At 53.5% G+C, this 24,599-nt stretch overlaps 1 protein-coding gene across 1 annotated transcript in view; it reads left to right on the forward strand.

Annotated features, from left to right (window-relative positions):
* Positions 1-22,447, forward strand: part of FBLN7 (fibulin 7) — a 36,544-nt gene extending 14,097 nt beyond the window's left edge. The window contains exons 2-9 of the mRNA XM_036315871.1: positions 1,919-1,951; positions 2,925-3,084; positions 6,817-6,987; positions 11,044-11,169; positions 13,020-13,154; positions 14,024-14,161; positions 16,259-16,397; positions 18,045-22,447. Of these exons, the coding sequence (XP_036171764.1) occupies positions 1,919-1,951; positions 2,925-3,084; positions 6,817-6,987; positions 11,044-11,169; positions 13,020-13,154; positions 14,024-14,161; positions 16,259-16,397; positions 18,045-18,417 (1,275 nt within the window). The 3' untranslated portion in view covers positions 18,418-22,447. The remainder of the gene's footprint in view (positions 1-1,918; positions 1,952-2,924; positions 3,085-6,816; positions 6,988-11,043; positions 11,170-13,019; positions 13,155-14,023; positions 14,162-16,258; positions 16,398-18,044) is intronic.
* The last annotated feature ends 2,152 nt before the right edge of the window (positions 22,448-24,599 follow it).

Consider the following 24,599-nt stretch of genomic DNA (forward strand, 5'->3'; position numbering starts at 1 on the left):
CCATTCAGTAGGTTGCTTTTTCATTTGATTGATGGTTTGTTTCCTTTGTTGTGTCAAAGCTTTTTCGTTTGATGTAGTCCTTCCTGCTTATTTTGCTTTTGGTGTCAAATCCAAAAAAATCATTACCAAGACTGGTGTCAAGGAGTTTTCCACCTATGTTTGCTTCCAGGAGTTCGATGGTTTCACGTCTCACATCCAAGTCTATTCCAGTTGGAGGTGATTTTTGTGTATGGTGGGTCCCACTTCATCCTTTTGTCTGTGTCTGTCCTGTCTTCCCGACACCATCGGTTGAAGAGACTGTCTTCCTTTCCCATTGTATATTCTTGATTCCTTCACATTAATAATTGACCATCAGTGCATGGATTTATTTCTAGGCTCTCAAGGACCTTCCTCTGTTAGCATCACTCCTGCGATGCTGGAGGCAGGAATGAATGGGCCGGGCCTTCCCAACCTTCCCTCAGCAAGTCCACCCACAACTCTCCCCTCTCCCTCCCGCCTGGGTTGTGGCCTTAGTGTGCTTGGTCTGAAGCATTTCCCATTATGACTGGATGAGGCCTTCTCACGCCTAATGAGCATTTAGGTGGAAAGCAGCTGGTGCTCATTCTCCACAGTGCGGGGGCAGAGGGTCCCGGGAAGGGTACCTAGACGCAGAGGATAGCTGTGCCCAAACTTGCACTGGGCTCAGACACACTTGGCTGCTGCGCCTATTTCCCTCCACACTCGCTCCCCTTCTTTCTCTACTTTCTGGGGCTCCATGCCACCCCCAGGTTCGCGACAGCAGTCTTGGCACCGATCTCCTCTCCCCAATTTTAAAACAGCCCTCCCGTGTCCCTTGGGGCAGCCCCAGCCCAGCGAGCCCTCTCCCAGCTAGGGAGGCAGCTGCTGGCTTGGCTCAACGTGGGGAGGGATGTTGCCTCCACTCCCTCTCCCCTTCCAGCCCCACCATTCAGGCCCCGCAGCCTGAAATTTGCAAAGAGTTAGAAATTCACTCCTGTGGGCTGTTTTGCTTGGGCCATCGAGTTACCAATGTCTATTGCAGATGCATCAAGAAGCCCACTCACCGTCCAGGGCCTGTGGGGGACAAATGAGGCTGCACAAGACAATGCAGAGGGTCGCTGACGGCTTAGGGTGGCAGATGGGAGCCAGCGGGGGCCCAGCCAGGCTCCACAGCTCCTAAGCCCCATGATCTGGGGAAAGCTGCTTGGCTTTCAGCCTCTTATCTTCATCGGTGACAGACGCCATCCCAACCCTTGCTCCAGCCACTAGTACTCTCTGAAGGGGCAGTAGCTTTGTAAATTGTGAACTTCTCAATGTCCGTCACACAGGAGCCACGAAGCCATCTAATCAAAGCAGCTTTTTGAAGGGAGGGGCGTGGGTGTGGGAAGTGAGGCCTGGGTGGGATGTCTGGGCAATGCCGGGCAGGCAGGGGCTGCCAGAGGCGCTGCCGGGGCGCCCAGGCCTGAGTGGGAAGGACACGCGGGGGAGGAAGAAGGAAACAAACAAAACTTCTCTTCCCAGCAGCTGCCTTAGGGGCCAGGCCCCGTCAGGCCCTGGTCCGGGCGGAATGAGCCAAGGATGCCCCGTGGGTTAACGAGTTCCAGGGCAACTGGGGATTCAGCTTTGTCAAAAGCGCCCATTGAGTCAGGCCGCTGAGTCATCTGTTGGCCAAACCTCCGAGGGGCAGCGGCCTGGCAGGCTCCCTGGGAGAGCCGCGGCGACTCTGTTTCCACCGTGGTGGCCAGAAGCCCCGTGACTCCCGCCGCCCTGCTGCCCTTTTAGAAAAAACTTAAATTATAAAACTAATAATCATTGTGGAAAAAAAGTAAGTATAAAAAAAGTAAAATGAAAAATGATCCATAAGCCTATCCCTACAGAAAACAGTCGTTTATCGTCTAATGTTCGCCTTTGTTTCATGCAGGTAATGGGTCAGGTCAGACGCGGCCACACTGAGGTGAGCCCCACGTCCTGTCACCACCCACTGTACTTACCCCTCCTCCAGCCCCCCTCCTCATGCCCTGGCTCTTACGCACAGTTGAGATTGGGAACCTTAAAACTGTTATCACTAAGTATGATGCAGGTGTGGCTTTAAGTTAGTCTTTATCATGCAGAGCACAAGCCTCCTTTTTCTATTTGTTATTTTAATAAATTTTCACTGATTTCAGAGAGGAAGGGAGAGGGAGAGAGATAGAAACATCAGTGATGAGAGAGAATCATTGATTGGCTGCCTCCTGCACGCCCCACACTGGAGATTGAACCCAGGCGTGTGCCTTTGACCGGAATTGAACCCAGGACCCATCAGTCCGCAGGCCAATGCTCTATCCACTGAGCAAGCTGGATGACTGGAGGGCTGGAGTTCTCCAGCTAGGGCCTTTTTCTGTTATTTTTTTAAGCTTTTAAAACATCATCAGAACTGGGCCTTGACTTTTGTTGAATGCTTCTCTAACTCTATAGTTGTTTTCTTATTTGCCTGTTACATTGCTAAAAGTATGGGGCCCATGGAGCCTTCCTGTTTTGCCTGTTTTGTAGGTCATATTGCCCACCTGCTTTTAAAAAGCCCAAGGGACAAAGAAAAACTTGGCAAAGGCGCAGATTTAGAGCATTAATTTAGAGTGCAGAGTGGGGACATCTTGGAGTGAAGGCTACTGAATATAAAGCACTTTGGGTACAGACCAGGGTCTACCCACCCAGTCATATAGAATCATCCGTTTTGCCCTTTGCTCTGAAGGTGGGCGTTTTGCTTTTGTTGAAGGGTGCATGGGGCTACACTACGTGTGGTGGGGGCGTCATTTGGTCCAGTGGGAACTCTGGGCAGGGTGCCCACGAGGCCACTTTCACATCCCCCTGTTGGGCCAGGGGTCTGGGTGGCTTTGGAAGCTGAGAGCGAGTGAACCAGCCATCGTGAGTGATGGTCCTTTTGTCCCCAGAGCTGCCTCAACAAGCAGCAGGTCCTCACGGCCATCCGCCAGTTGCAGCAGCTGCTGAAGGTCCAGGAGACCCGCTTCGCCGAGGGGCTCCGCAACGTGAGGAGCCGGCTGGCTGCGCTCCAGAGCTCTGCCAACAGAGTGGGTCCCGACAGCCCCCCAGGTGGGTCCCCAAGTCGGCAGGACTTGGCACAGGGCACTCAGGCCCTTCACCTGTGACACTTTACCGTGCCTCACCGTGGGTTCCCAGGCCTCTCCCGGCCTCACCTGCTGGCTTCCCCTCTCCCCCCATCCCCCACCCCCCCACTCTCCCACCCCCCTACCCTCTACCCCCACCCCCACCATCTGAATGTCACCTACTCCCGTGTAGATCTTTCCATTCTGCAGAATGCTCACATCTGCATGTTAAGGTCACAGACCTCAAAAGGCACCACTTTTAGAGCAAGAGCTGCTTCTCCCCCCTTCCCTCACCCCCATCCCCACCCCCACCCAGGCAGATTCCAGCTGGCTGCAGTGTTTTAACACTAATTTTTAGAGCACTGTTAAGAGCACAGCAAAACTGAGTGGAAAGCCCTGAGTTCCCACATGCGCCCTCCCGAACACACACGTCGCCGCCACCACTGGTGTTGGCACCAGGGCAGCGCTCCTGGCCCATCCAGGAACCAACACTGGCTGCGGTGTGTCAGGCATGCACTCCAGTCCTCCAGCAGGAGGGCACACTCGGCCCAGTGGGAGGTGAGCGTGGGGGTCTGGTGAGCACAGCGGGTGGGCTCTGACGGACACCAGGTCTTCTCCCGCTTGTCCCAGGAATGGCTTTCACGTTGCCACGGCCCAGAAGTGGTGGCTGGATTTCCTCTGGTCTCTCCTCAGGGTGATGGGGTCTGGGGAGTGGCGGTGGGAGGGGGGGAGTCATGAGCCTGTGGCGTATTTGATGTCATTCACGCACTTAATGCGAATTATCAAGGACCTTCTTGGTTGTGTGAGATGAAGTTTCCTGGGGAAGGTGCTGGATTGTGTACCTTTTGTCAAATCCAGAGTCTCAATAGCACCAAGTCGACTCCTGATTTCAGCGGCTCCCCTGAGCAGAGCCAGACCTGCCAGCCAGACCCCCTCACCCTTTCCCAGGTGCCAGGGCCTCCTTGGGCGGGCTCATCACAGCCAGGCTCTGAGAAGAGGCAAGGGCATCTATCCTTCCTGCCTCAGGTGGGAAGTCGCGGCCAGGAGAAGTGAGGTAGCAATAGCAGGTCCCAGATCTTTCCTCTTTCCGCGGGGTCAGAGCTGCCTGCAGCCACTGGGAGTTTCAAAGGAGAAAGTGCAGCTGCTCATTTATAAAACTGCCAGCCATGCCCATTAGTGCACACAGAACAGTGTATCATTAAATTACTAACCCTCTTGTCTCCAGTTCTGGGTCTTTCTTCCTTGAGCCATGCAAGGATTTTTTAAGTGGTCCATTCTCTCTCTCTCTCTCTCTCTCTCTCTCTCTCTCTCTCTCTCTCTCTCTCTCTTTAATATATTTTATTGATTTTTTTACAGAGAGGAAGGGAGAGGAATAGAGAGTTAGAAACATCGATGAGAGAGAAACATCGGCCAGCTGCCTCCTGCACACCTCCGACTGGGGATGTGCCCACAACCCAGGTACATGGCCTTGACCGGAATCGAACCTGGGACCCTTGAGTCTGTAGGCCGATGCTCTATCCACTGAGCCAAACCAGTTAGGCCATTCTCTTTTTTTAAAAAAAATGCCACCGTGCATTCTACCTCTTCTGTGTGTGGGCATGGGGTCTGGCAGCTGTCAGGACCCCCACCTCGGGGTGGGGTGACTGCACCTGGGCCATGGGAGCCAGACGCTTGCCCCAAGTCAAAGAGCAGGTAGTGGGAAATTTGCTGTTTTAAAGGGCATTTGGGGGGAGTCGGGAAGAATAATTTCTAGTCCTGAGGACTCCTAGGTCTTCCTCTTTGGCTTCTGTCCTAAGTATCTCCCTGCTGCTTTCCCAGCCGTTCTTTCCTGTGAGCATCACAGCCTGTCGGCGTCGGCGTCAGGGCCTGCCCAGGCAGCCTCATCCCATCCACATCCATCGCCCGGGTGGCTCCCCCCGACCTCACTCCTGCACATGAAGCTTATTGTGGAAGCAGCAGGGGACGCCCCTGTGGCTGCAGACTCACTGGGACGGGCTCGGAGTGAAGTGAGCCAGCCATGGGCACACCATCCACAGGGCACCTCGTCCACTGAACAGAGGCTGCTGGCTCACACTGGGGAAGTGACTGCACATGGATTTTTCTCTCATTTACTCCCACCCCGGGGCAAAAGCAGCATAAATGCTGCTGTCACCCTCCCAAATTTCTTCACAGATTAATTTCTTGTCACTATTTTTATACCTACTTGATGCTTTTAAGAAGATTTAAGTAAATATTTTGTCCAGCTTTTTGACTGGATCATTGCTGCAAATTGATTTTTTTATTAAACATTTTTAATATGTTCTTAATTGGTTGATTTTGTTTTGTTTTGTTTTTAGAGAGAGAGAGAGAGGAAGGGAGAGAATAGATAGAAACATCAATGATGAGAGAGAATCACCGAGCCCACAACCTGGGCACGTGCCCTGACCGGGAATCAAACCCTGACCTCCTGATTCCTGGGTTGATGCTCGCCCACTGAGCCATGCCGCCTGGGCTGCAAATCGATTTTTCATTGATCTGCATCCATTCTTTCATTCCACTAACATTTACTGAGCACCTACTGTGTGCCAGACACTATTCCACCTATGCAGGTCTGGTTAACCTGTGAGTTGCTCCAGCAGTTGGTTTTCCTTTCTTTGAGGTTTTTAAAGATTTTTCACCCCAAAGAGACCCCACTCCTTTCCCTCTTGACAGTGGTCCCCTTCACATTCCTCAGGCCTGCCAGGCACCGGCACGTCCCCTCTGTCCTGGATTCTGCGTGGTTATGCCTCCATCGTCTTCAACTCTTGGCTCCAGTGAGGCCTCCTCTGACCACCACATTCACGACTTCCCCCCTCACCGTGCAGCCCCCAGGATTCCCTGCTCTATCTCCTGCATGGCACTCTCCGCTCTCCCCTCACTCTGCCGCTTGCTCGTGGTCTGGGTTATCCATAATCTCTCCCCTGCTAGGAAGGGCTTCAGAGAGCAGGGTTTTGTTCGCTGATTCTCCCAAGGGCCTATCTAGTGCCTGGCACATAGTAAGAACACAGTAGGTAATTTTTCATTTACTCGTGTGTTCAAGGATTAGGTATTGGGTGCTCACTGTGGGGCGGGCGCTGGGCTGGGCGGGGCTGGGCATGCAGCAGGGACTCAGGCCAAGCATAGTCCTCCCTTGAGCTGCTTCCTGGGGAGAAAAGTGACAACAGATGTGGAAACAAACTCAGCGGTAAGAGGCCTCCAGTGGTCACACATCTAGGAGGGAAGTGCAGGGAGCTCACAGCATAACAGGTGCCCTGGGAGGTTTGAGCGAAGCGTGGTGGTCAGAGAACATTCTGGGAGGGGGTTGCATTCAAGCAGAGGCCCATGTGAGTGAGAAGGAGCCAGAGATGGGACGTTCTGTGGAAAGAACATCCCAGGCAGAGAGAAGAGCAGACGCCAAGGCCTGGACGTAGGCCAAGCCCTGCCTGAAGCTCCGAGAGTGTCAGGTGTCAGCACGGCTGTGGGGAATCCCACCCTGAGCTTCCCACGCGGCCAGGCCCACGCACAGCACTCGGCGTCTCTGAGCCGCAGTCCTCATCTTCCACTGAGTGGGCAGTCCTCCCCTCTGGCCACATGAGCTCAGAGGAGTTGATGAGACATTTAAGAGGTCCAGCCTGGTGCACAGCCTGGAGGAGGCACTCAGAGGAGCCTGGTAGTGGATGGTGATGTCTAACTCTCTGCGGTCCTTCCTTTTCTCCTACAGTTTCCTGCCCCGCTCTGAACGCCCCTCGAGACGGCAGGAAGTTTGGAAGCAAGTACTTAGTGGATCACGAAGTCCATTTTACCTGCGACCCCGGGTTCCATCTGGTGGGGCCTAGCAGTGTGGTGTGTCTTCCCAACGGCACCTGGACTGGGGAGCAGCCCCACTGCAGAGGTCGGTCCCTCCTAACGGTCCCCGGGGCTGGGGCCTGCTGGGGAGGAAGGCTCATTCCTCAGGACCCTTTCCACCTGATGCCTCCACCATTTTCAACCGCAGGAAAGTGGGCACAGTGTCTGATGACTTAGCGCCACCTGTCCGAGCTCTCTAAATCCTCCCTACAATTTAGTCTTGTTTTGCATATGGGGAAATTGAAGCACAGAATGCCCAAGACCACAGCGCCGGGGGACAGGCTGAGCTGATCCACGCGCAGACACTCTGACCCCAGCGTCGGTTCCTCAGCACCTCACTCTGCTCTTACCAACAGGGCCAAGACGCCTTCTGGGGGTTGTGGGGAAGGACAAGCGGGAGACGCTGCACAGAAATGCTCCTCTTGTCTCGTTCGCTCTGGGCTGCCGTTTGCTTGTGAGGCTGCGGGTGGCCTGTGGGTTGAAGAAGTCCCTCAGGTGTCCTTTGTATCTGATGTGGGACTTGGTGTGACCGGCTCTGGGGAGACCGCTGGGTAAGAGGGAGGCATGAAAGCCTTCTCTTCTCTCTGTTGGGCTTGAAAACAGTACTTCTTTGATGCTGAGAGAAATCAGACTTGGCACGCATCACGTGTTGGCTTTTAAAAAATGTATGGCCCAATCTTCATGCATACCAGTCATTTTCAGGGCCAGGCTCAGAGCACATCTGCCGGGGCAGAATGTCCATGATTGTAGCCCAGGAAGTGCAGGGGAAACGCAAATAGGACATGAACAAGTAGGTTTTGAAGAACAGCATCTGAACGCGTGAGTAGCTCGCAAACATACAGGAGCGTCAGCAATGCACCATCTCTCCCGACGGGAGGGTTGGCCTGAGAAGCACAGGCAGCAGCGCCACACTCGTGGGTCCAGGCTTGGGTTCCCAGCTCCTGGGAAGAACACGGTTTGCAGGGGGATTACAGGTACCAGCTCTCAGACCAGTCAGCAGCTAGCCAGGAAATGCAAGGGGTGTCACAGGCGGACACACAGGGGACCTGCATCTGGATTTCCCTTGACCCTGAGAGATTTCCATCATCTCCTATAGAGACAAAGAAAAGAACAAAAGGTTTTTTCCCTGGTGATGAGCGCTCTTAGGGTTTACTCTCCTCACCACTTTCCTGTGTGTCCTACAGCCTTGCAGCTACAGCCGCCAGGCTTGGCACTTACTATAACTGGGCGTTTGCACCTTAGCACTTACTTATAACTGGGCGTTTGCACCTTTGTCTCTGTATCCCTTATAAACCGGGAGGAAACTCCAGCGGCCTGGCCAGCTCAGGGCAGAGTTTTGTTTTGTTTGGGCCGGACAGCACTCTAGACATCTGTTGGGGAGTCCCCGTCGTGGTCCTCTACCTCCAGTGACGCTGCCCCTTGGTGACGTCGCCGTCCTCATGCAGTCATCTCCCCGTTTGGTCCCTCCTCAGGGCAATTCCCTGAGTTCTCCAACGTTCCCCAAAGGTGCAGCTTTCCATCAGGTGTCATTTCAATGGGACATAAAACACCCGTGAGATTCCTCTCCTTGAGCACCTTCATTATGTTCCTCTGTGTCTTCTGTTTTCGCGATGCTGTTGTTGCCATCATGACTGAGAAATCTCTTGAACGCACGGTAGCCTGTTACTGGCCTTCCTGGGCCAGGTCCCTCGGGTGTGGGCTCGTGTGTGCCAGCGGGAGTCTCTGCCTCTGGAGCAGTCTGGCCACTGGCAACGCACAGGGCGTTCCGGGACAGGCCCCGATATGGTGGAGCCTCTGCGGGAGGAGAATCCAAGTGGAGCCCAACAAGGAAAATCGGTGCAGATGGAAGGGATGGTCCAGACAAGAGTGGGGGGGATTGACAGGGCAGAGCTGAGCAAGTGTCCAACGCGGAAAACAACGGGCCTGTGACCTGGAGTGAGGGTGCTCGCAAAGCTCCACAGGAAAACTTACTGCCCTGAGGATGAGTCATAGGAAAGGACTTGTCAAGCCCATACAAATTATGGTAGGAAAACAGAGAGTAAAGTCGACAGCCAATGGAGAAATGCCAGAAAGACATGCCCACAGAACTGATGAAAGCTATGACTAATATTTCCGAACAAGCAGCAAGAAATTTTAAAAAGATAAAAACGGTGAAAGGACGGCATTCATTAAAAATTAGAAAACCTCAGAAACGAGGTGATGGGAGAAATTGGAAGTTTGAAACTAGATGACAGAACACAGGAAAGAATGAGAAATAAAGGGACAAGAGGTCAGATCATGCGTGTGAAACACAGCTCAGGTCCAGGGACACAGTAAGTGCTCACTTCACAGTAAGTTGGGCAACAGAATCATCACAGTGCTTTTTGCTTTTTGATCCTCACCCATGGATATGTTTTTATTCATATTCGAGAGAAAGAGAGAAACATTGATGTGAGAGGGAAACATCGATCGGTTGCTTCCTGCACCCACCGTGACCGGGAATCGAACCTGCAACCTAGGTATGTGCCTTGACCTGAAATTGAACTCGCAACCCTCTGGTCAATGGGACGATGCCCAACCCACTGAGCCACGTGACCAGGGCTCATCACAGTGCCTTTGCCTTCCCAGCCTCTCCACAGCTTCTCCAGTGCCCCCTTTGCAGCTGTGAAGTCTCCATGCACTTAACGAAGTGCCCCTGCCTGGGACAGGCACGATGTGATGACAGCGGAACTTCAGTCGGGACCTAGATGGCACGCCATGGCACGCCTCCAAGAGTGGATCAAGATAAGAGTCTGTGTGGGTCCTGTCTAGAAATGAAAACCTGGGGCACCTGGGTACAGTCGCCACCCCACCTGCACCCCATTGTCCAGGTGCGACCGGGCTCGGTGCCTCCTGCTGGAGGCCTGGCCGGGGACAGGCCATGGCGCTGGTCCCGCCGGGGCCAGAATGAAAGACGCCCGTGTTCAAATCCTGGCTCTGTGCCCATGACCTCATGGCCTCGAGGTCTGCTGCTTTCAGACGTTGCTGGTGAGAACCGATGGGCTGGACAACAGGTAGAAACGGGAGCTCTGAGCCCGTGGCTTTGTGTGCAGTGTGGCTCCAGGCACATTCCTGGAAACCCCTCATCTGAAAACAGAGCCTGTGCGGGGAGGACAGCCAGGTTGAGGTCGCTGAGAAGTTGAAATGGCTTCTCCCAGCATCTGGATGGTCTGGGTCCTTCCGTGATGGAGACAAACCATGTCACAGTCTACACAACACCCCAGTCACAAGGAGGCCAACCCGCCCCACAAGGCTGCAGCTCTCATCAGGAGCGAAGACCTTCCTTTCCTCTCAAAGGACATGGCAGGGAAGGATGCTCAGGTGCCTCTCAGGGCGTTTCGGACCGTCCCCAGGACGCGGTGGTCAGCCCGGGAACCCCAGACCTGCCCCTGGTGCCCGAACACCACCACCGAAACTGGGCTTACGGGATTCACAACACGCAGATGGGGCCTGAGGGTTTCAAAATATCATTTTCCCCCCCTGATTTGGAAATTTACAAATGTTCATTGTGGAAACACAGTGTAAATAAGAAAAACTACCAACAGAGGAAAACCTATTGCACTGTTAAACATACATCTCTCTATGGAGCTTTTCCACCAGACTGTGCGTAGATGAACAAGGAACCGTTTCCTTTTCCAGCATTAAGGAGAGGTCAAGGGTCAGGAGAACTGACGGGAGGGCTTCTAGGTGGGATTGGAAAGTGCATTTCCCCATTTCTGTACATTCCATGGGCCATCCCTCCCTTCCTCTTATAACTCCCCCAAACCAAGTTCCTGTCCTAACGGTGTTCTACCTAGGAGCTGGCTGATGGGCAGCGTTGGGGGCAGTTCTATCTGGGAGCTGGCTGACAGGGGCAGGTGACGGGCTATACCCACCAGCAGAGCTCCAGGCTGGCAGGCACGTAGCCTGCAGAGGGAGGGTGGGCTGCATCTGAGCTCCTGCAGCAGGTGGTGGCAAGGACAGAGGGGGAGGCAGAGGCCCGAGGCAAAATGCAACGTAAAGACGGTTCATCCATCTTGTGTTTTGTTTGTTTGTTTTTGAATCAGAACTCAGACTTGTGATTGAAAATGATTTATCTTCCTAGATATCAGCGAGTGCGCCAGCCAGCCTTGCCAGCATGGCGGGACGTGCTTAGAAGGAGTCAACCAGTACACGTGCATCTGCCCTCCAGGAAGGACCGGGAGCCGCTGCCAGCACCAGGCCCAGACTGGTACGTGGCCGTGTGGGGCTGGGCGAGGACATCTGCTGCCAGGGAACCCTGGTCAGGGGCCGCCAGACGCACCGAGGCAGGTACTAGGGACGGAGTTTAGCTCTTTTGTGTAACCCGAGTTTTGAACCCTTTTATGGAAGAAAATTCAAGTGGAAGGACCGATTCACAGCCTGAAAAGTCCCCAGGTTGGGGCTGGGCTGAGCTGTTTCCTTGCGGCCACCTTCACGTGTCATTGTTTCCCCTGCAGACCTACAGAGTGACTTCCTATCCCATCACACCTGCAAGTCCGCGGCTGCTGTTAGAGGCCAGGCGTCTTTAGAGCTGGGCGACTATTCATCTGAGTGGTGGGGAGGTTGTCTGCACAGAGTCCCCGCATATTCGCCAGCCAGAAGGCCTGGGAGACACACAGTGGCTGCCGTGCAGATGGCAGGAAAATGCACTACGGAACCGATAGGGGTGGATGGGGTTCCCACACTGCGGTGCAACCAAAATGACATAAATAGGTCAGATCCTAAGTATATCCTGCTCCTTTGCCCCCAAAACCTGGCACGTCCTGTGTGATTTCTGTGTGGCATCTCAGTGTGGGGGGAGGATCGGGCGGTTGGCACAGTATCCGGAGAATAGGAGCTTTGTCAAGACTCAGTGTCCTTGCACTGGACTCAGTCCAAGGCCACCTGTAAGTGTTGCCCCCAGAAATTTGCTGCTTTACGTGTCCTGATTCCATCCAGCCTGCTGGGAGTTTTCTCAGGACGAGGCTGCCCTGCCAGGAGCCCTGAGCCCCTCCAGCTGGTCTCCAGGAAGCTGCTCTGTCAAATGGAGGTGGGAGGCAGGCCCTTCTGGGCAGCCCCACTGCCTCTCCTTACAAACAGGACAGAAAAGGAAATGGGCCCCTCGCAACCGGAATGTGCTGGTCCTGGAGGCTGACGGCTTCTGCCATCAGGACCTCTAGGCAGCTGTTCCTCAGGCCCGGGGGCACTTCATGTATAAAGTATCCCATGATGGGGACCCCCCACCCAGGAAGGGAAGGAGGGCGTGACGGGTGCACCAAAGCCAGCTCCTCACAGCATCATGGACCCTCTAGCAGACGCCCGGGACCTTACTCACCTGTCTGTCAGCCCCGTGGGGGGAGTCTCCCGCTCAGTGCTTTTTCTTAAACCCAGTCACCTGCTTTTTCTGTCGTGGTGAAATGCAAACAACATAAAGGTTGCCATTTTAAGTGTAGGGTTTGGTGGCAGGTTCAGTGGCACTAAGTGCGTTCACGTTGTCCTGCAGCCACCCAGCCCCTCAGCCTTTTCACGTGTCAGAGCTGAGACTCTGCGCCCAGCACCTCCCCTGGCAACCCTGCTGCTTCTGGCTGAATCCGACTCCTCTCGGGACCATTACGTGGCAGGAACCCCACAGCCTGTGTCCTGTTGTGCATCCCCTTACTCTCACCCCCATTCCTACAGCCTCCCCCAACCTTCGACAACTTCCAAAAACGAACACTTTTTTCTGATTAGAAAGTTGGTTTCTGTTCTTGGTTCAAAAACAAAAAGAAAAACGTAGAAAAGAAAAAGAATACAGCACAAAAGAACCCTCCAGAAGTGGATGCGAACTGCGGTGCCGGCTGGGCTGTGGGCGCCGGGTGTGTGCCACGCCTTTCTGAACGAAGAGGCGGTTTCGCCTCGCCCTCCGCCTGGCCTCGGTGCAGCGCGTGTGCCGTCCGCGGGGTGGGCCGTCTGCGGGGGTTTTGGTGACTCCCCCTCCCTCCTCCTCCCTCCGCCTGCAGAGTGAGCTCTCCTTCGAGCTCCTCGGCCTTTCCCGAGGTCCGCGGGACAGCGGGGCGGCTCTGACTCGTCTTCTCCCTGCAGCCGCCCCCGAGCGCCAGGCCGACGACCCCGCCTTCAGCCGCGCGCCCCGCTGCGCGCAGGTGGAGAGGACCCGGCACTGCAGCTGCGAGGCGGGTTTCCAGCTGAGCGGCACGGGCGGCGACAGCGTCTGCCAGGGTAGGTAGGCGGGTGCGCGGAGAGGGGACTTGAAGTGGGGGGGGGGACACAACGGGGTGCCCACCTGCCAGACGGGCACAGCAGGGGGGACGCAGGAGGGAAGGGGCACCACCACCGCCCTCCCACCTATGGGCGCACCCAGTCCCCACCCAGAGAGCAAAGGAGGAGCGTGGCCTCAGGGATCCCAGCCCCAGTGGTTTTCGGTTCCTGCTGACCTGGTGGCTGCTGAGAAGGAGCTAACACCTAGACATGGCAGGAGGCGAGGGCTGCCATGAGCAAGTAGCCAGGGGTCCCAGGCTCACCCCCAGGCAGAGCGTGGCCTTGAGCCCCTTGTCCCTGCATGGTGGCTGGAATCACAGGGGTAGGGGTGGGGGTGGGGGTTCGGAGCTGGGCACGTGCCCGAGGCTCCTCCCTGCCCCTCTGGGCTTAGCTGTATGGACAAGGCCACTTCTAGGGACCATCTTGCCCACCAAAGCTCCTTCTGAAAACAACTCAGGCCAGTGGTCCAGACCTGAGAATCGGTCAGTTGGTGCCAACACCCTCCTTTTACTGCAGCAGAAACAAGACCCAAAGAGGGGGCCGCAAAGTAGGCCGGGAGTCTGGGGTGCAGCAGGCACTGGCTCTCTGGGCTGCCCTGGGGGCCTGCTTGGCCAGCCTCTGTGGGGTCTCCCTTTCCAGGGTCTTCAGCCTTAGATGGAGGAGCCTTGGAATCTGTCTGGTCAGCTCCCGCCCTCCTCCCTATGCCCTCTGGCCCTTGGCTCCGCAGAATGGGAGTGCCCCCCGCCTCCCGCCCCCGCTTTCCCATGCTCTGCTGGGGAAAAGGCTGACTTCATGGCCCCCCAAGTTATCCCAGGCACTTCTGTTCCCAGATGTGAATGAGTGTGAGCTCTACGGGCAGGAGGGGCGCCCCCGGCTCTGCATGCACACCTGTGTGAACACACCTGGCTCCTACCGCTGTGCCTGCCCCAGCGGGTACCGGACCCTGCCCGACAGGAAGAGCTGTGAGGGTGAGTGGACCTGCATGAGGCAGGTGCTGCGGGGCTGAGAGGGGCTCTCCGCACCTGGTCACTGCTGCTCCTGTGACCTGCCAGGACTCCGGAATGGGATGCAGTGGATGTTCCAGGGTCAAAGTTTCAGATATACTCAGTCTTTAAAAATCCACCAACAGCCCTGACCGGTTTGGCTCAGTGGATAGCGCGTCGGCCTGCGGACTGAAGGGTCCCGGGTTCGATTCTGGTCAAGAGCATGTACCTTGGTTGCAGGCACATCCCCAGTGGGGAGTGTGCAGGAGGCAGCTGATCGATGTTTCTCTCTCATCGATGTTTCTAACTCTCTATCCCTCTCCCCTCCTCCCTGTAAAAAATCAATTAAAAAATAAATCAAAAATAAAAATCCACCAACAGCCGGGCCGGTGTGGCTCAGTGGATAGAGCGTCGGCTTGTGGACTGAAGGGTCCTGGGTGTGATTCCAATCAAGGACACATGCACAGGTTGCAGGCTCAATCGCCAGTCGGGTGGGGGTGGGGGGCGTGCAGGAAACAGTGATCAATGATTTTCTCTCATCATTGATGTTTCTATCTCTCTCCCTCTCCCTTCCTCTCTGAAATCAATACAAATATATTTTTTTAAAAAAACAACAAAACACCAACAGCCTGGCAGGTGTGGCTCAGTGGTTGAGCATCGACCCATAAACAGTTTGATTCTCAATCAATGCACATGCCCGGGTTGCAGTTGGATCCCCAGTAGGGGGCGTGCAGGAGACAGCTGATCAGTGATTCTCTCTCATTAATGTTTCTATCTCTCCCTCTCCCTCCCTCTCTCTGAAATCAATAAACAAGAACAAAAAGACCACCAACAGAAGGACCTCTCATCAGGCTGCATTGGCATCACCATAAATAGGAAAGCAAGTTGCTTAGCCATCCTGGCAAATAGTCTCTTCCGACCTTCTGCAAGTAACTGCTCGCAAGGTCAGGCCATGTCCTCCCCTTCACGATTCCTTTAGCCAGGGTAGGACCCAAAGGAAGAGCAGCCAGTTGGTCCCCGTGCCCTTCAATCTGGAGGAGACATGAGGCTCCGGGCGTAACTTGCCTTCTCCATGGCTGGTGCAGGCCTGCATCTCCGTCTGAAAGGGAAGCACCTTACAGCCACTATGCCGTAGTGCGATCACCCCACATCTCAGCCCTGGAACCCCGATGCTATAGCAGGTCTCTGGGTTGCAGAAAACTGGGTCTGCTAACCCAGGCCTGCCTCGCATTAGAGGAGGGACAAATCCGTGTTCCTCAGCTGTCACCCATGGAGACAGGACACAGAAGAGAACCCAGCTGGTCCTGGACTGTGGCTCTGAGCTGCTGGGGGAGAAGGAGGAGGAGAGAGGGCAGAAGGCTCCATAGGCTGTGGAAACCGAGAGGAGGTGGCTCCCCAGTGACATCCTATTGAGGTTCCACTGCAGGACTCAGAGAAATGGTAACCTGGGGTTGGTGTAGGAGAAGGTATCCAGAGAGCCATCATCTGTGCATCCACCCATCATTCCCATCTCCATCTATCTCCTCCATCTCTCTCACCCATCTCCATCTGTCTCCTCCATCTATCCATCTCTTCTATCCATCCATCCATTCATCTTTCTCATCCATCCATCCATCCACCCATCCATCTCTCATTCATTTGTTCATCCATCTGTCCGTCCTACAGTGTTTGTGTGGGGTTAGGAAGAAACACTTCAGCGGGGAAACTCACCTGTGAAGGAAGCAGAGAACTCATACAGAGGAGAGTGAGGCCATCTGCTTTGGGCATGGGGTGAGGCTTTCAATGATTTGATCATACAGGGCATGATAACAGCCCTGGAGGGGAGACGGCAGGGCACCTTGGCTGAGGAGGCAGGTCTGAGAGAAGCATGGTGGCAGGAGCACTTTTTTGTGCTGTCCAGCCTCCTGTAAGCTGTCACACCCAGGAGGGAGGACAGGATCCCAGGAGGAGAGTTCCCCACTCTAAGAAACAGCATGAACGTTCGGAAAGCTTGAAACGTGTGGGACACCACACCCCAGTGGCCCTGTCAGCGATGGAGGGGGCGTCGGCGATCTCCACCCTGACTCGGTGCCCGTCTTCCAGATATCGACGAGTGCGTGAGCTCACAGCACCTGTGTCCCCGGGGGACCACATGCATCAACACGGGTGGAGGCTTCCAGTGTGTCAGCCCCGAGTGCCCGGAGGGCAGCGGCAACGTGAGCTACGTGAAGACTTCTCCCTTGTGAGTATCCCAGATGGCCGGGCTGGGTTTTCCCAGTGGTCTTGGGAGATGGTGCAGTTCATCCGAGGAAAGATGATCAGCGGGGAGCGGGGAGTCTGGGTTCTCCGAGCTCCTGTGTCCCGTTAGTGGTTGCAGAACATGCATCACTGCTCTGTGCAGTCAGAACCCAATTTGCCCTAGAGAAGTCATTTCCCAGGGCTGCCTGCGGACACGGAGGGTGAGGGCACTTAGCCTCCTGGGGCTGCACTTCAGGGAGGGAAGGACGCCGGGGGATGTGGCCAGCAGGAAGTGTCCATCACACTGATGTGGGGGAGGACCACCTTCTCCTGCTCACACAGCACATCCCGCACACTCTGCCAACCTGTCTCCCCGGCTTTTCCGTGGCGCTAGAAGGGCTCCTGGGGCCTAGCACTTTCATAGAGCTTTTTCTTTTTGAAAGACGGGAGACAGGCCTTTAAGGAGAATGACTACAACCACGACAAAGTTCGTGCATTTTCTTCTAAAAAGATCCCAAGGGCTCTAGCATTGTCGTAGAACGAACCCAGTTCCCCAGCTTAGATCCTTGAAGTGCTTTGGGAGCTACAGGCGAGTGGGAGCCCTGAGGAAGGCAGGCCCTGAGCGTGGCAGCTGTTGGTGAGAGTGAAGGGCAGAGGGACCTACACATCTTAGCCCTGGGGACATCCCCAATTAGCAGCCGGACATAGTATTCAACCTGCATCAATTCCCAGGATGATGAGACTCACCGAATTAGCTCACCTGCGTCTGTGTTTATGTGGGAAATGTCAGCCTTCCTCCGGACCCTGGCCCCGAATGGTTAAGGCAGACAGGGTTTCCTGCTTTAGGAGTGAATAACCCTTGGAGATGTAGGAAGTCCAGCAGTGGGGAGCGCCATGTCCTAGGAGGCCGCCGGCTACCTGCCTGGGTCCCCACCTTAGATGGAGGTCTCAGCACGTGCAGAGGGTGCCTGGTCTGAATACAGCATCACCATTGCTATTGAATCTTCCCTGGCTTTATTTTTCTGGAACAGCTATAGTAATAGCATCCACGCACCCCCCTACACACAATGCACACACATGCACATGCACAGGAACACGCACATGCATACACACACAGGAACATGCACATGCATACGCACACCGGAACACACATGCATATACACACAGGAACACACACACACACACACACACACACACACACAGGAACACACATGCATACACACAGGAACACACACATGCATACACACAGGAACGTGCACATGCATACACACACAGGAACATGCACATGCATACACACAGGAACACACACAGGAACACACACAGGAACACATGCACACACACAGGAACACGCACATGCATACACACAGGGACACACACATGCACGCACACACAGGAACACACATGCATACACACACAGGAACACACACATGCATACACAAGTGGGTTAGGGGAGTGCCTCTTCCTTGGCCACCTTGACGCCAGCCACACTCACTTGCCTGTAGCTCCAGGCACCTGTGGTGAGGGGCCCAGTGGCTGGGAGAGGTCACTCCAATGGCCTTGGCAAGAGGGCAGGCAGGGGCCAGGCCAGGCCAGGGCAGCCCCCCTGTGTCTCCCCGAGGCTGACTGCCTACATCTTGCCTCTCTGATCCAGTCAATGTGAGCGAAACCCCTGCCCCATGGACAGCAGGCCCTGCCACCACCTGCCCAAGACTATCTCCTTCCACTACCTGTCCCTGCCCTCCAACCTGACAACGCCCATCACACTCTTCCGCATGGCCATGGCCTCGGTGCCCGGCCGACCCGGACCCAACAGCCTGCGGTTTGGCATCGTCGGTGGGAACAGCCGCGGCCACTTCGTGATGCAGCGTGCAGACCGCCAGACAGGGGAGCTGATCCTCGTCCAGCCCCTGGAGGGGCCGCAGACACTGGAGGTGGACGTTGACATGTCAGAATACCTAGACCGCTCCTTCCAGGCCAACCACGTGTCCAAGGTCACCATCTTTGTGTCCCCGTATGACTTCTAAGGGTGCTTGAGCACGGGCTGTGGAGATCTGGGCTCATGTCTCTTCAAAGCCTCGGCTGTGGGCATGACTGCGAGACACTGGCCCCACTGCCCACCTGCTCACCTGCCTATGCACCAGGTGTCCCGGGCAGTGCTGCACGCTGGCCCACAGAGTTGCACAGAAGGGCAACCACAAAATCCAAACTGCTGCCATCGCTTCTGTTTTCTGCTTTAAGGTTGTTCCCTTTGATTATGCACTAATTTTCTGAAATCTCTTTTCCAGGGGAATGGGCAGCTTTTGAAAATGCTGTGTGAATGGCACTGTGAGTCTGAACTAGCTGGGGAGGGGAGGCTCATGTCTATCTGAGGTGGTTGCGAGTCCTGAATTATGACAGTCACGCTGAGGGTCAAACTGTGCCCTGTGTGCGTGGCACAGGGTGGGTCCTCGGCCACAACCCAGTGTTCTGCTGTTGTCTGTGTCCCCTCTGTGACATGCCTGACAGCTTTCTCACCAGAGAGGGATGCAGGGCCCGGGACCCCCATACTGATTCTTCTAGACCAAGAGACCACCATTAAAGAGTAGATTCTGCCTGAATTAATTCCTTTTGAGAAATCCTATCTCAAAACATAACCTGGTTTTCTAACTGAGTAAGTAAAGGCTTTTGCTTCTCCTGCTCACCTGGCCTGCCCCTGAACATGAGCTGGCCCCGTTCCTTGTAGGAGGGAACCTCTAGCTCTCTCTCTGTCCGGTCGCACCCACTAAGATGAATGACTTAGAAAGAACACACAGGTGAATGTGGGGTTGCTCCCCCAGGGGAAATCTGGCCTGGACACATGGGAGATGGGTCAGCAACACCTGGCTGTGGGGAGTTTAAGAAGGTGCTTGAATTCCATTGGTCCCAGGCCTTCTGCTTCTGATGAAAGAGCCAGGGGGAGATGCCCTCCAGTGGCCGGCTAGGGGGCGGGGCGTGGGGCAGGATAGGGTGGGAGACACCATTCAGTTTAAAACTTAGAAGTTGGTTGAGCTCTGAGGAGGTTACAATATCCAAATACACGTTAATCTAGGTGAGATTTCATCACAGGTGCGTTATTCAAAAACACTTTGTATTTGCCTTGGTCTGAGATGGAGCCAGAGGACGTATGTTGCCAGGTGAGTGGTCCATCCCACATCAGGATGTTTCTGGGACACTATCCTTGTCTTCATTTGTCAGACGAAGAGTGAGTGATGTTTTTCTCCTCCCATGGGTTTAGCTGTCATCTCTGCCACAGCAGAGCCAGGGCCTGCAGATCTGCCTCCCAGGTTGTTACAAGAACTATTGAAACTGTAATCCAAGCTTTGTATTTTCCAAGTGGTGCTGTGACAGGTCAGAAGCCTGAAGGCCCCTGGGCGACACGCCAGGTGGGAGAGCCCAAGGGCCTGGCCACATTCCTGAAATTGAGGCGTCACCGCGGTGTGCTCCTGTTCCTTGCCAGGGCGGGGGTGGGTGCAGGTGAGGCGCGTGGAGGCTCCCCAGGACCGGACGCTCCCGACCTGCACTGTGTGACGATGACCTGATGACTGGGATGCCACACAGGCCGGTCTAAAGCAGTGGTTTGCATCCCGAGATCTGCCCTCGCAGAATCACATAGGTGATGGCTGCTCGGGCCCCCCTGTGGATCATGCCTGGGCCTTCTCCGGGGGTAACGCCTGACGTTCTCTCTTCTCTCTCACCTCACATTCCCTGTGGAAGCCAACTCTCCTTTGTCCCTTCACAACCTGTGCCAGGCCAGAGTAGCTAACAGTTCCAGCATTAATTTGTACCCCTTTCCAAGAGACCTCGTTTCCTAGTATTTGGCAGTGGGGTTTTTAAACTTTGTATCATGCACAGTTGCAAATACGTACAGAAGCATGTCATGTCATGAGCCCATGTCCGAATCACCAGCCTCAGTGATTAACACACAGTCAGTCTCTTCCATCTCTACTCTCACCCCGCCCGCCCCTCCCCCGCCCCCCCATGACGATTCTGAGGCAGACCCTGGACATCACTCGTAGCATTTCATCTGTAAGCATTCCAGCATGTATTTCTAAACCCTACGTACTTTTAACAAAGCACAACTTCAATTCCAGTCATACCTAAAAGTTAGCAATACTTCCTTAATGCCTTCAAATATTTCTGAATGGCCCATGATTTTCTGTTTCTTTGAATTGGGTCCATGATTTATAATTTGTGGATATGCCTCCTTAGTCTCCTTTCATCTGTACATCTTAGCATATGTTTGGAGAACCTGGAGGCCTATTAGAAGACAGTGGACTGGGTCATTTGTCCTGTAGAATTTCTCACAGTCTGGGTTTTCTTGGATGCATCTCTGTTACGTCTTTTAACGTGTTCCTCTGTCCTCTCTGTTTTTTATATATCAACTAGAGGCCTGGTGCATGAACGGCCAGGGGTGGGGGGTGGGGGGAGGGAGGGACTACGAGAGGTTGGCTAGCATGTGGGAGCACACTGACCACCAGGGGGCAGCCCCTGTGTTGAGCGTCTATGGTCGACCAGTCATGACAGTTGCTTAGGCTTTTATATATAGAGATGTTTATAGAGAGAGACTTAACCAGGGTCCTGTTAGGTTTAGTTTTGTAAGACTGCTTTTTTAGTTTTGCAAGATTACTTCCAGTGGGAGCTATAGAAACTCTTGTTGACTCTTCTTTCCTGATGTTAGCAGCCATTGATGTTTATTGACAGATCCATGACTCCATTAGGCATTGCAAATAATATTCTGGTGCTGTTGTTTATTTTGTATTGCTAGCTGGCACACTTTGTAAAGAGAAACCTCTTTTCATCAATTATTTAGTTGTCCTGAGGTTTGGTCTGTATAGGAAAGGCAGGCAAATTCCTTGACTGTTTCTTCTTTGTGAGTGTCCCAGGTGGAGAAAGCGAGAAGTGTCTTGTATGCTGAGTCGGTGATAAACTCATGGCGTCAATGCATTGCAGTTTCAGTCTTCCTGTTGCTCAGATGGTGCTGCTCTGGCTTGGGAACTGCTTCAAGGTGGCTGATTCCTTGTGACACGACCCTGGTGCTCTTTGATAGTTTTGTAATGATCTTGACAAGATGTTTCAAGCTCATCTAGTCTCTTCTGTGCCACAGCCCTGAAGTCATCCATCTCCCCTGGGACTCTGGTTCCTTTCGGTGGGGAATGATAATTAGAGATCAAACTCTGGTGCTAGGGGTGCTCAGCGGTAGTGGTTTGGTCATTGTTTCTTGGTTTTGTGGACAGAACGAGGAAATATGTACTCTTAGGTGTGTTTTTTAAGAGAAAAACACTACATGAGTTTATATTGGTATTCCCAATTCAAGTCAAGACTGTAGCGTTTTTAATGTAACTTCATTGACCTTATACCTGCTCTTTTTTCTCTCATTTAAAAAATCCTTCTCAAAATTACCAAAATAATTACACATTGTCTTAAATCTTCAGAATGACAATGCCAAAAGTATCACAAAAAATAATTACTGAAAACAGTTAAAGTCTTCTTTTGCAATTCTTATTGTCCGAGGGTCTATGCCGTTAGGGATGTCCAGTCAAGTTACTGTTTTAAAATAACTCGGAACAGTTCCTCTCTCTGTGGTTATACCCCAAATTTGAATTAGGGTTATGGTTATTCACTTGGTTTTGCTTAAATTTTTAGAGACTGCTTTTTAATTTTAATTTTTTTTATAATTAGGTAAACTATTTACATGGTTCCAAAGTCCAATTCACAACATGTGCTGTATTCAGAGAAGTCTGTATTTTATATTCCCTCCATCCTAGTAGCCTTTTCTGCCAGAGATAATCAATATCTTTTCCCATTTTACCCCTCCACTTAAAACACTGTAAGCAGATGGTGAAGGACAGCATGCTGCTTTACACTTTCCTTGGTCCTACTCTTCCCCTCAATCGTATATATGGAGTATATTAACACCCCACAGCACCTGACAGAACGTTCTCCTATAAAGTGCTCTGTTGTAACGACAGTGTTTATCCAACCAGCCACCCTTGATTGACATTGGCGTTGTTCCCAGTCCTTTCATATTAAAAACATTGCAGCAATATGCATTTGTCTTTCTGTATTTTTGCTTTTGTATCTCTGGGGCCAGTTTTCCCCCCATAAGGATTCTGTTCTACTTTCTCTCCCCAACAACAATGCATGAGAGTCATGTTCCTGAATCAAATAAGGCCCAGGGGCACCCCTGGTTCTCACTTCTGCACAAAGCTCCCCGCACCCCCAGAAGGACAGAGGCCTAAATGGAGGCTGCTCTACAGCCAGCCCGCCCACCCGCTCGCACTGGGCTCCTGAGTGGCGGTCCACAGCCACCAGGTAGCAATGAGACAAGCCACGGGATCCCTGGCTCCTCAGAATGAAAAGTTAGCTAGGTTTTGGATAACTTCTAAAAATCACCTTATTTACTTGTTCTTTAAACTAAATTTTAAAAACATGTTTTTATTGATTTTAAAGAAAGAGGGCAGAAGAGAGAGAAAAACATCAATCGGCTGCCTCTTGCACACCTCCTACTGGGGAGTGAGCCTGCAACCCAGGCATGTACCCTGACCAGGAATCGAACTGTAACCTTTTGGTACATGGGATGACACTCAACCCACGGAGCCACACCAGCCAGGGCAAAACAAACTCATCTTCTTTTCAAAGTGTAGCACCTCCAACACAAGCAAACAGAAAGGGAAATACATTTAAAACAAAATATCGCTGCAGAGTCACAGTAAACTTGTGCGGTGACAGTTAGATCCTGGCTCCTGGTGTTTGGCTGTGGCTCAGAACGTGGAGTGTGGGAATGCAGTGGTGATATGAGGAGGCCCGGGGCGACCACAGTGGGTTCATGTGCACAAAGCAAAGGCAGCTTCATGCAGGCACAACGATGCTGACTTGGAAAAGAAGGGGAATGAGGCCCTGGGGGACCTGCAGGGACAGAGCCTCCTTTTCCGTTCGGTTATTGCTGCTGTGATAAAATATCCCCAAACTTAGCAGCTTAAAACAATTATTTTACGCTCAGGGACTCTATGCATCAGGAACTCGATGGAGCGCAGGGAGATGGTTCACACTTGCTCCACAACATCTGCTGGGAACCCTCAGAGGCAACCACTCCTGGTCGGGGGCCAGGTGACCTGAAGGGTCATGCACGCACTTGCCTGTTGCCTGGATGGGAAACGTGCAGACAGGACTGGCAAGCAGACCCCTTTCCATGGGCTCTCCACGTGGGTTAGTTTCTTCACAGCCTGGTGGCCGCAGAGGGTGGGACTTCTGACATAGCAGCTCAGGGTTCCTAGTATGAGTGTCCAGAAAACAAGGTAGAAGCTGCATGGCCTTATGACCACCGGGAAGTCACACAGGGTCACCTGTGCCGCACCGTGTTGGTCGAAGTCATAAACCCCACTGAGTCGAGGGAAGTGGGCGTGGGCCCGCGAGTCCTCGCTGAGTTGGGTTGATTTGAATTGAGACGTTCCCAAGGGCCTTCGGGCCGTTTTTACACGGCCACTCCTGCCTTCTGTGTGGGGCCCAGTGTCCCGTGAAACCTCGCTTCCCGTGGATTCCCAGAAACTCCGCGTCCTTTCCTCCGTGCTCAGCTCTGTGGGTGTTCTGTCCGGGCAGACAGTCCCTGCACGGACAGGGTTTGCACTCAAGTTGGGAGATGAGATCTCCCACCTGTGCCTCAAAGGGGTACCTTTGACAACAGTGAAAACAGTCAAAGCCCAATGGGCTGTAAGCTCACCAGGGTCAGAGATCGAGGGAAAGAGACCACTGGCAGGGTTGGCACCAATGCCTGGAGAAGTTGTCTCTTAAAGGGTTCTGATTGGAGGAAGTCTCATGGCAAAGGCCACGTCTGGGCATCCTCGCTCTCAGAAGGATTTCCAACAAAACCCAGCGCTGGCAAAGCCACGGAGATGTCTGCTGGCTTGCAGACCAGAGAGTAAGACTTGGTGGAACATGGTTTTGGGCTGAGTTTTCTGAATCTGACCACCTTTAAGTGAAGCATTAGATTGTTCCCATCCAGTTCTTTATCTCCAGGAAGCTTTTTAGATAGACTTTTGAGGGGAAAACAGGCTGTACGGCATGCATACCTGGCTTACCTAGACAGGAGTACAGCGGCTGAGCAGTGGTCCTTGTATGAAAGCCAGCGCCTGCCTTTCACAGTCGCTGAGTCGTGTTTCTGTTAAGATCTCTGCGTCGTAAACCCAGGTGT

Source organism: Myotis myotis, unplaced genomic scaffold (assembly GCF_014108235.1).
Source record: "Myotis myotis isolate mMyoMyo1 unplaced genomic scaffold, mMyoMyo1.p scaffold_m19_p_62, whole genome shotgun sequence".
Classification (NCBI taxonomy): Eukaryota; Metazoa; Chordata; class Mammalia; order Chiroptera; family Vespertilionidae; genus Myotis; species Myotis myotis.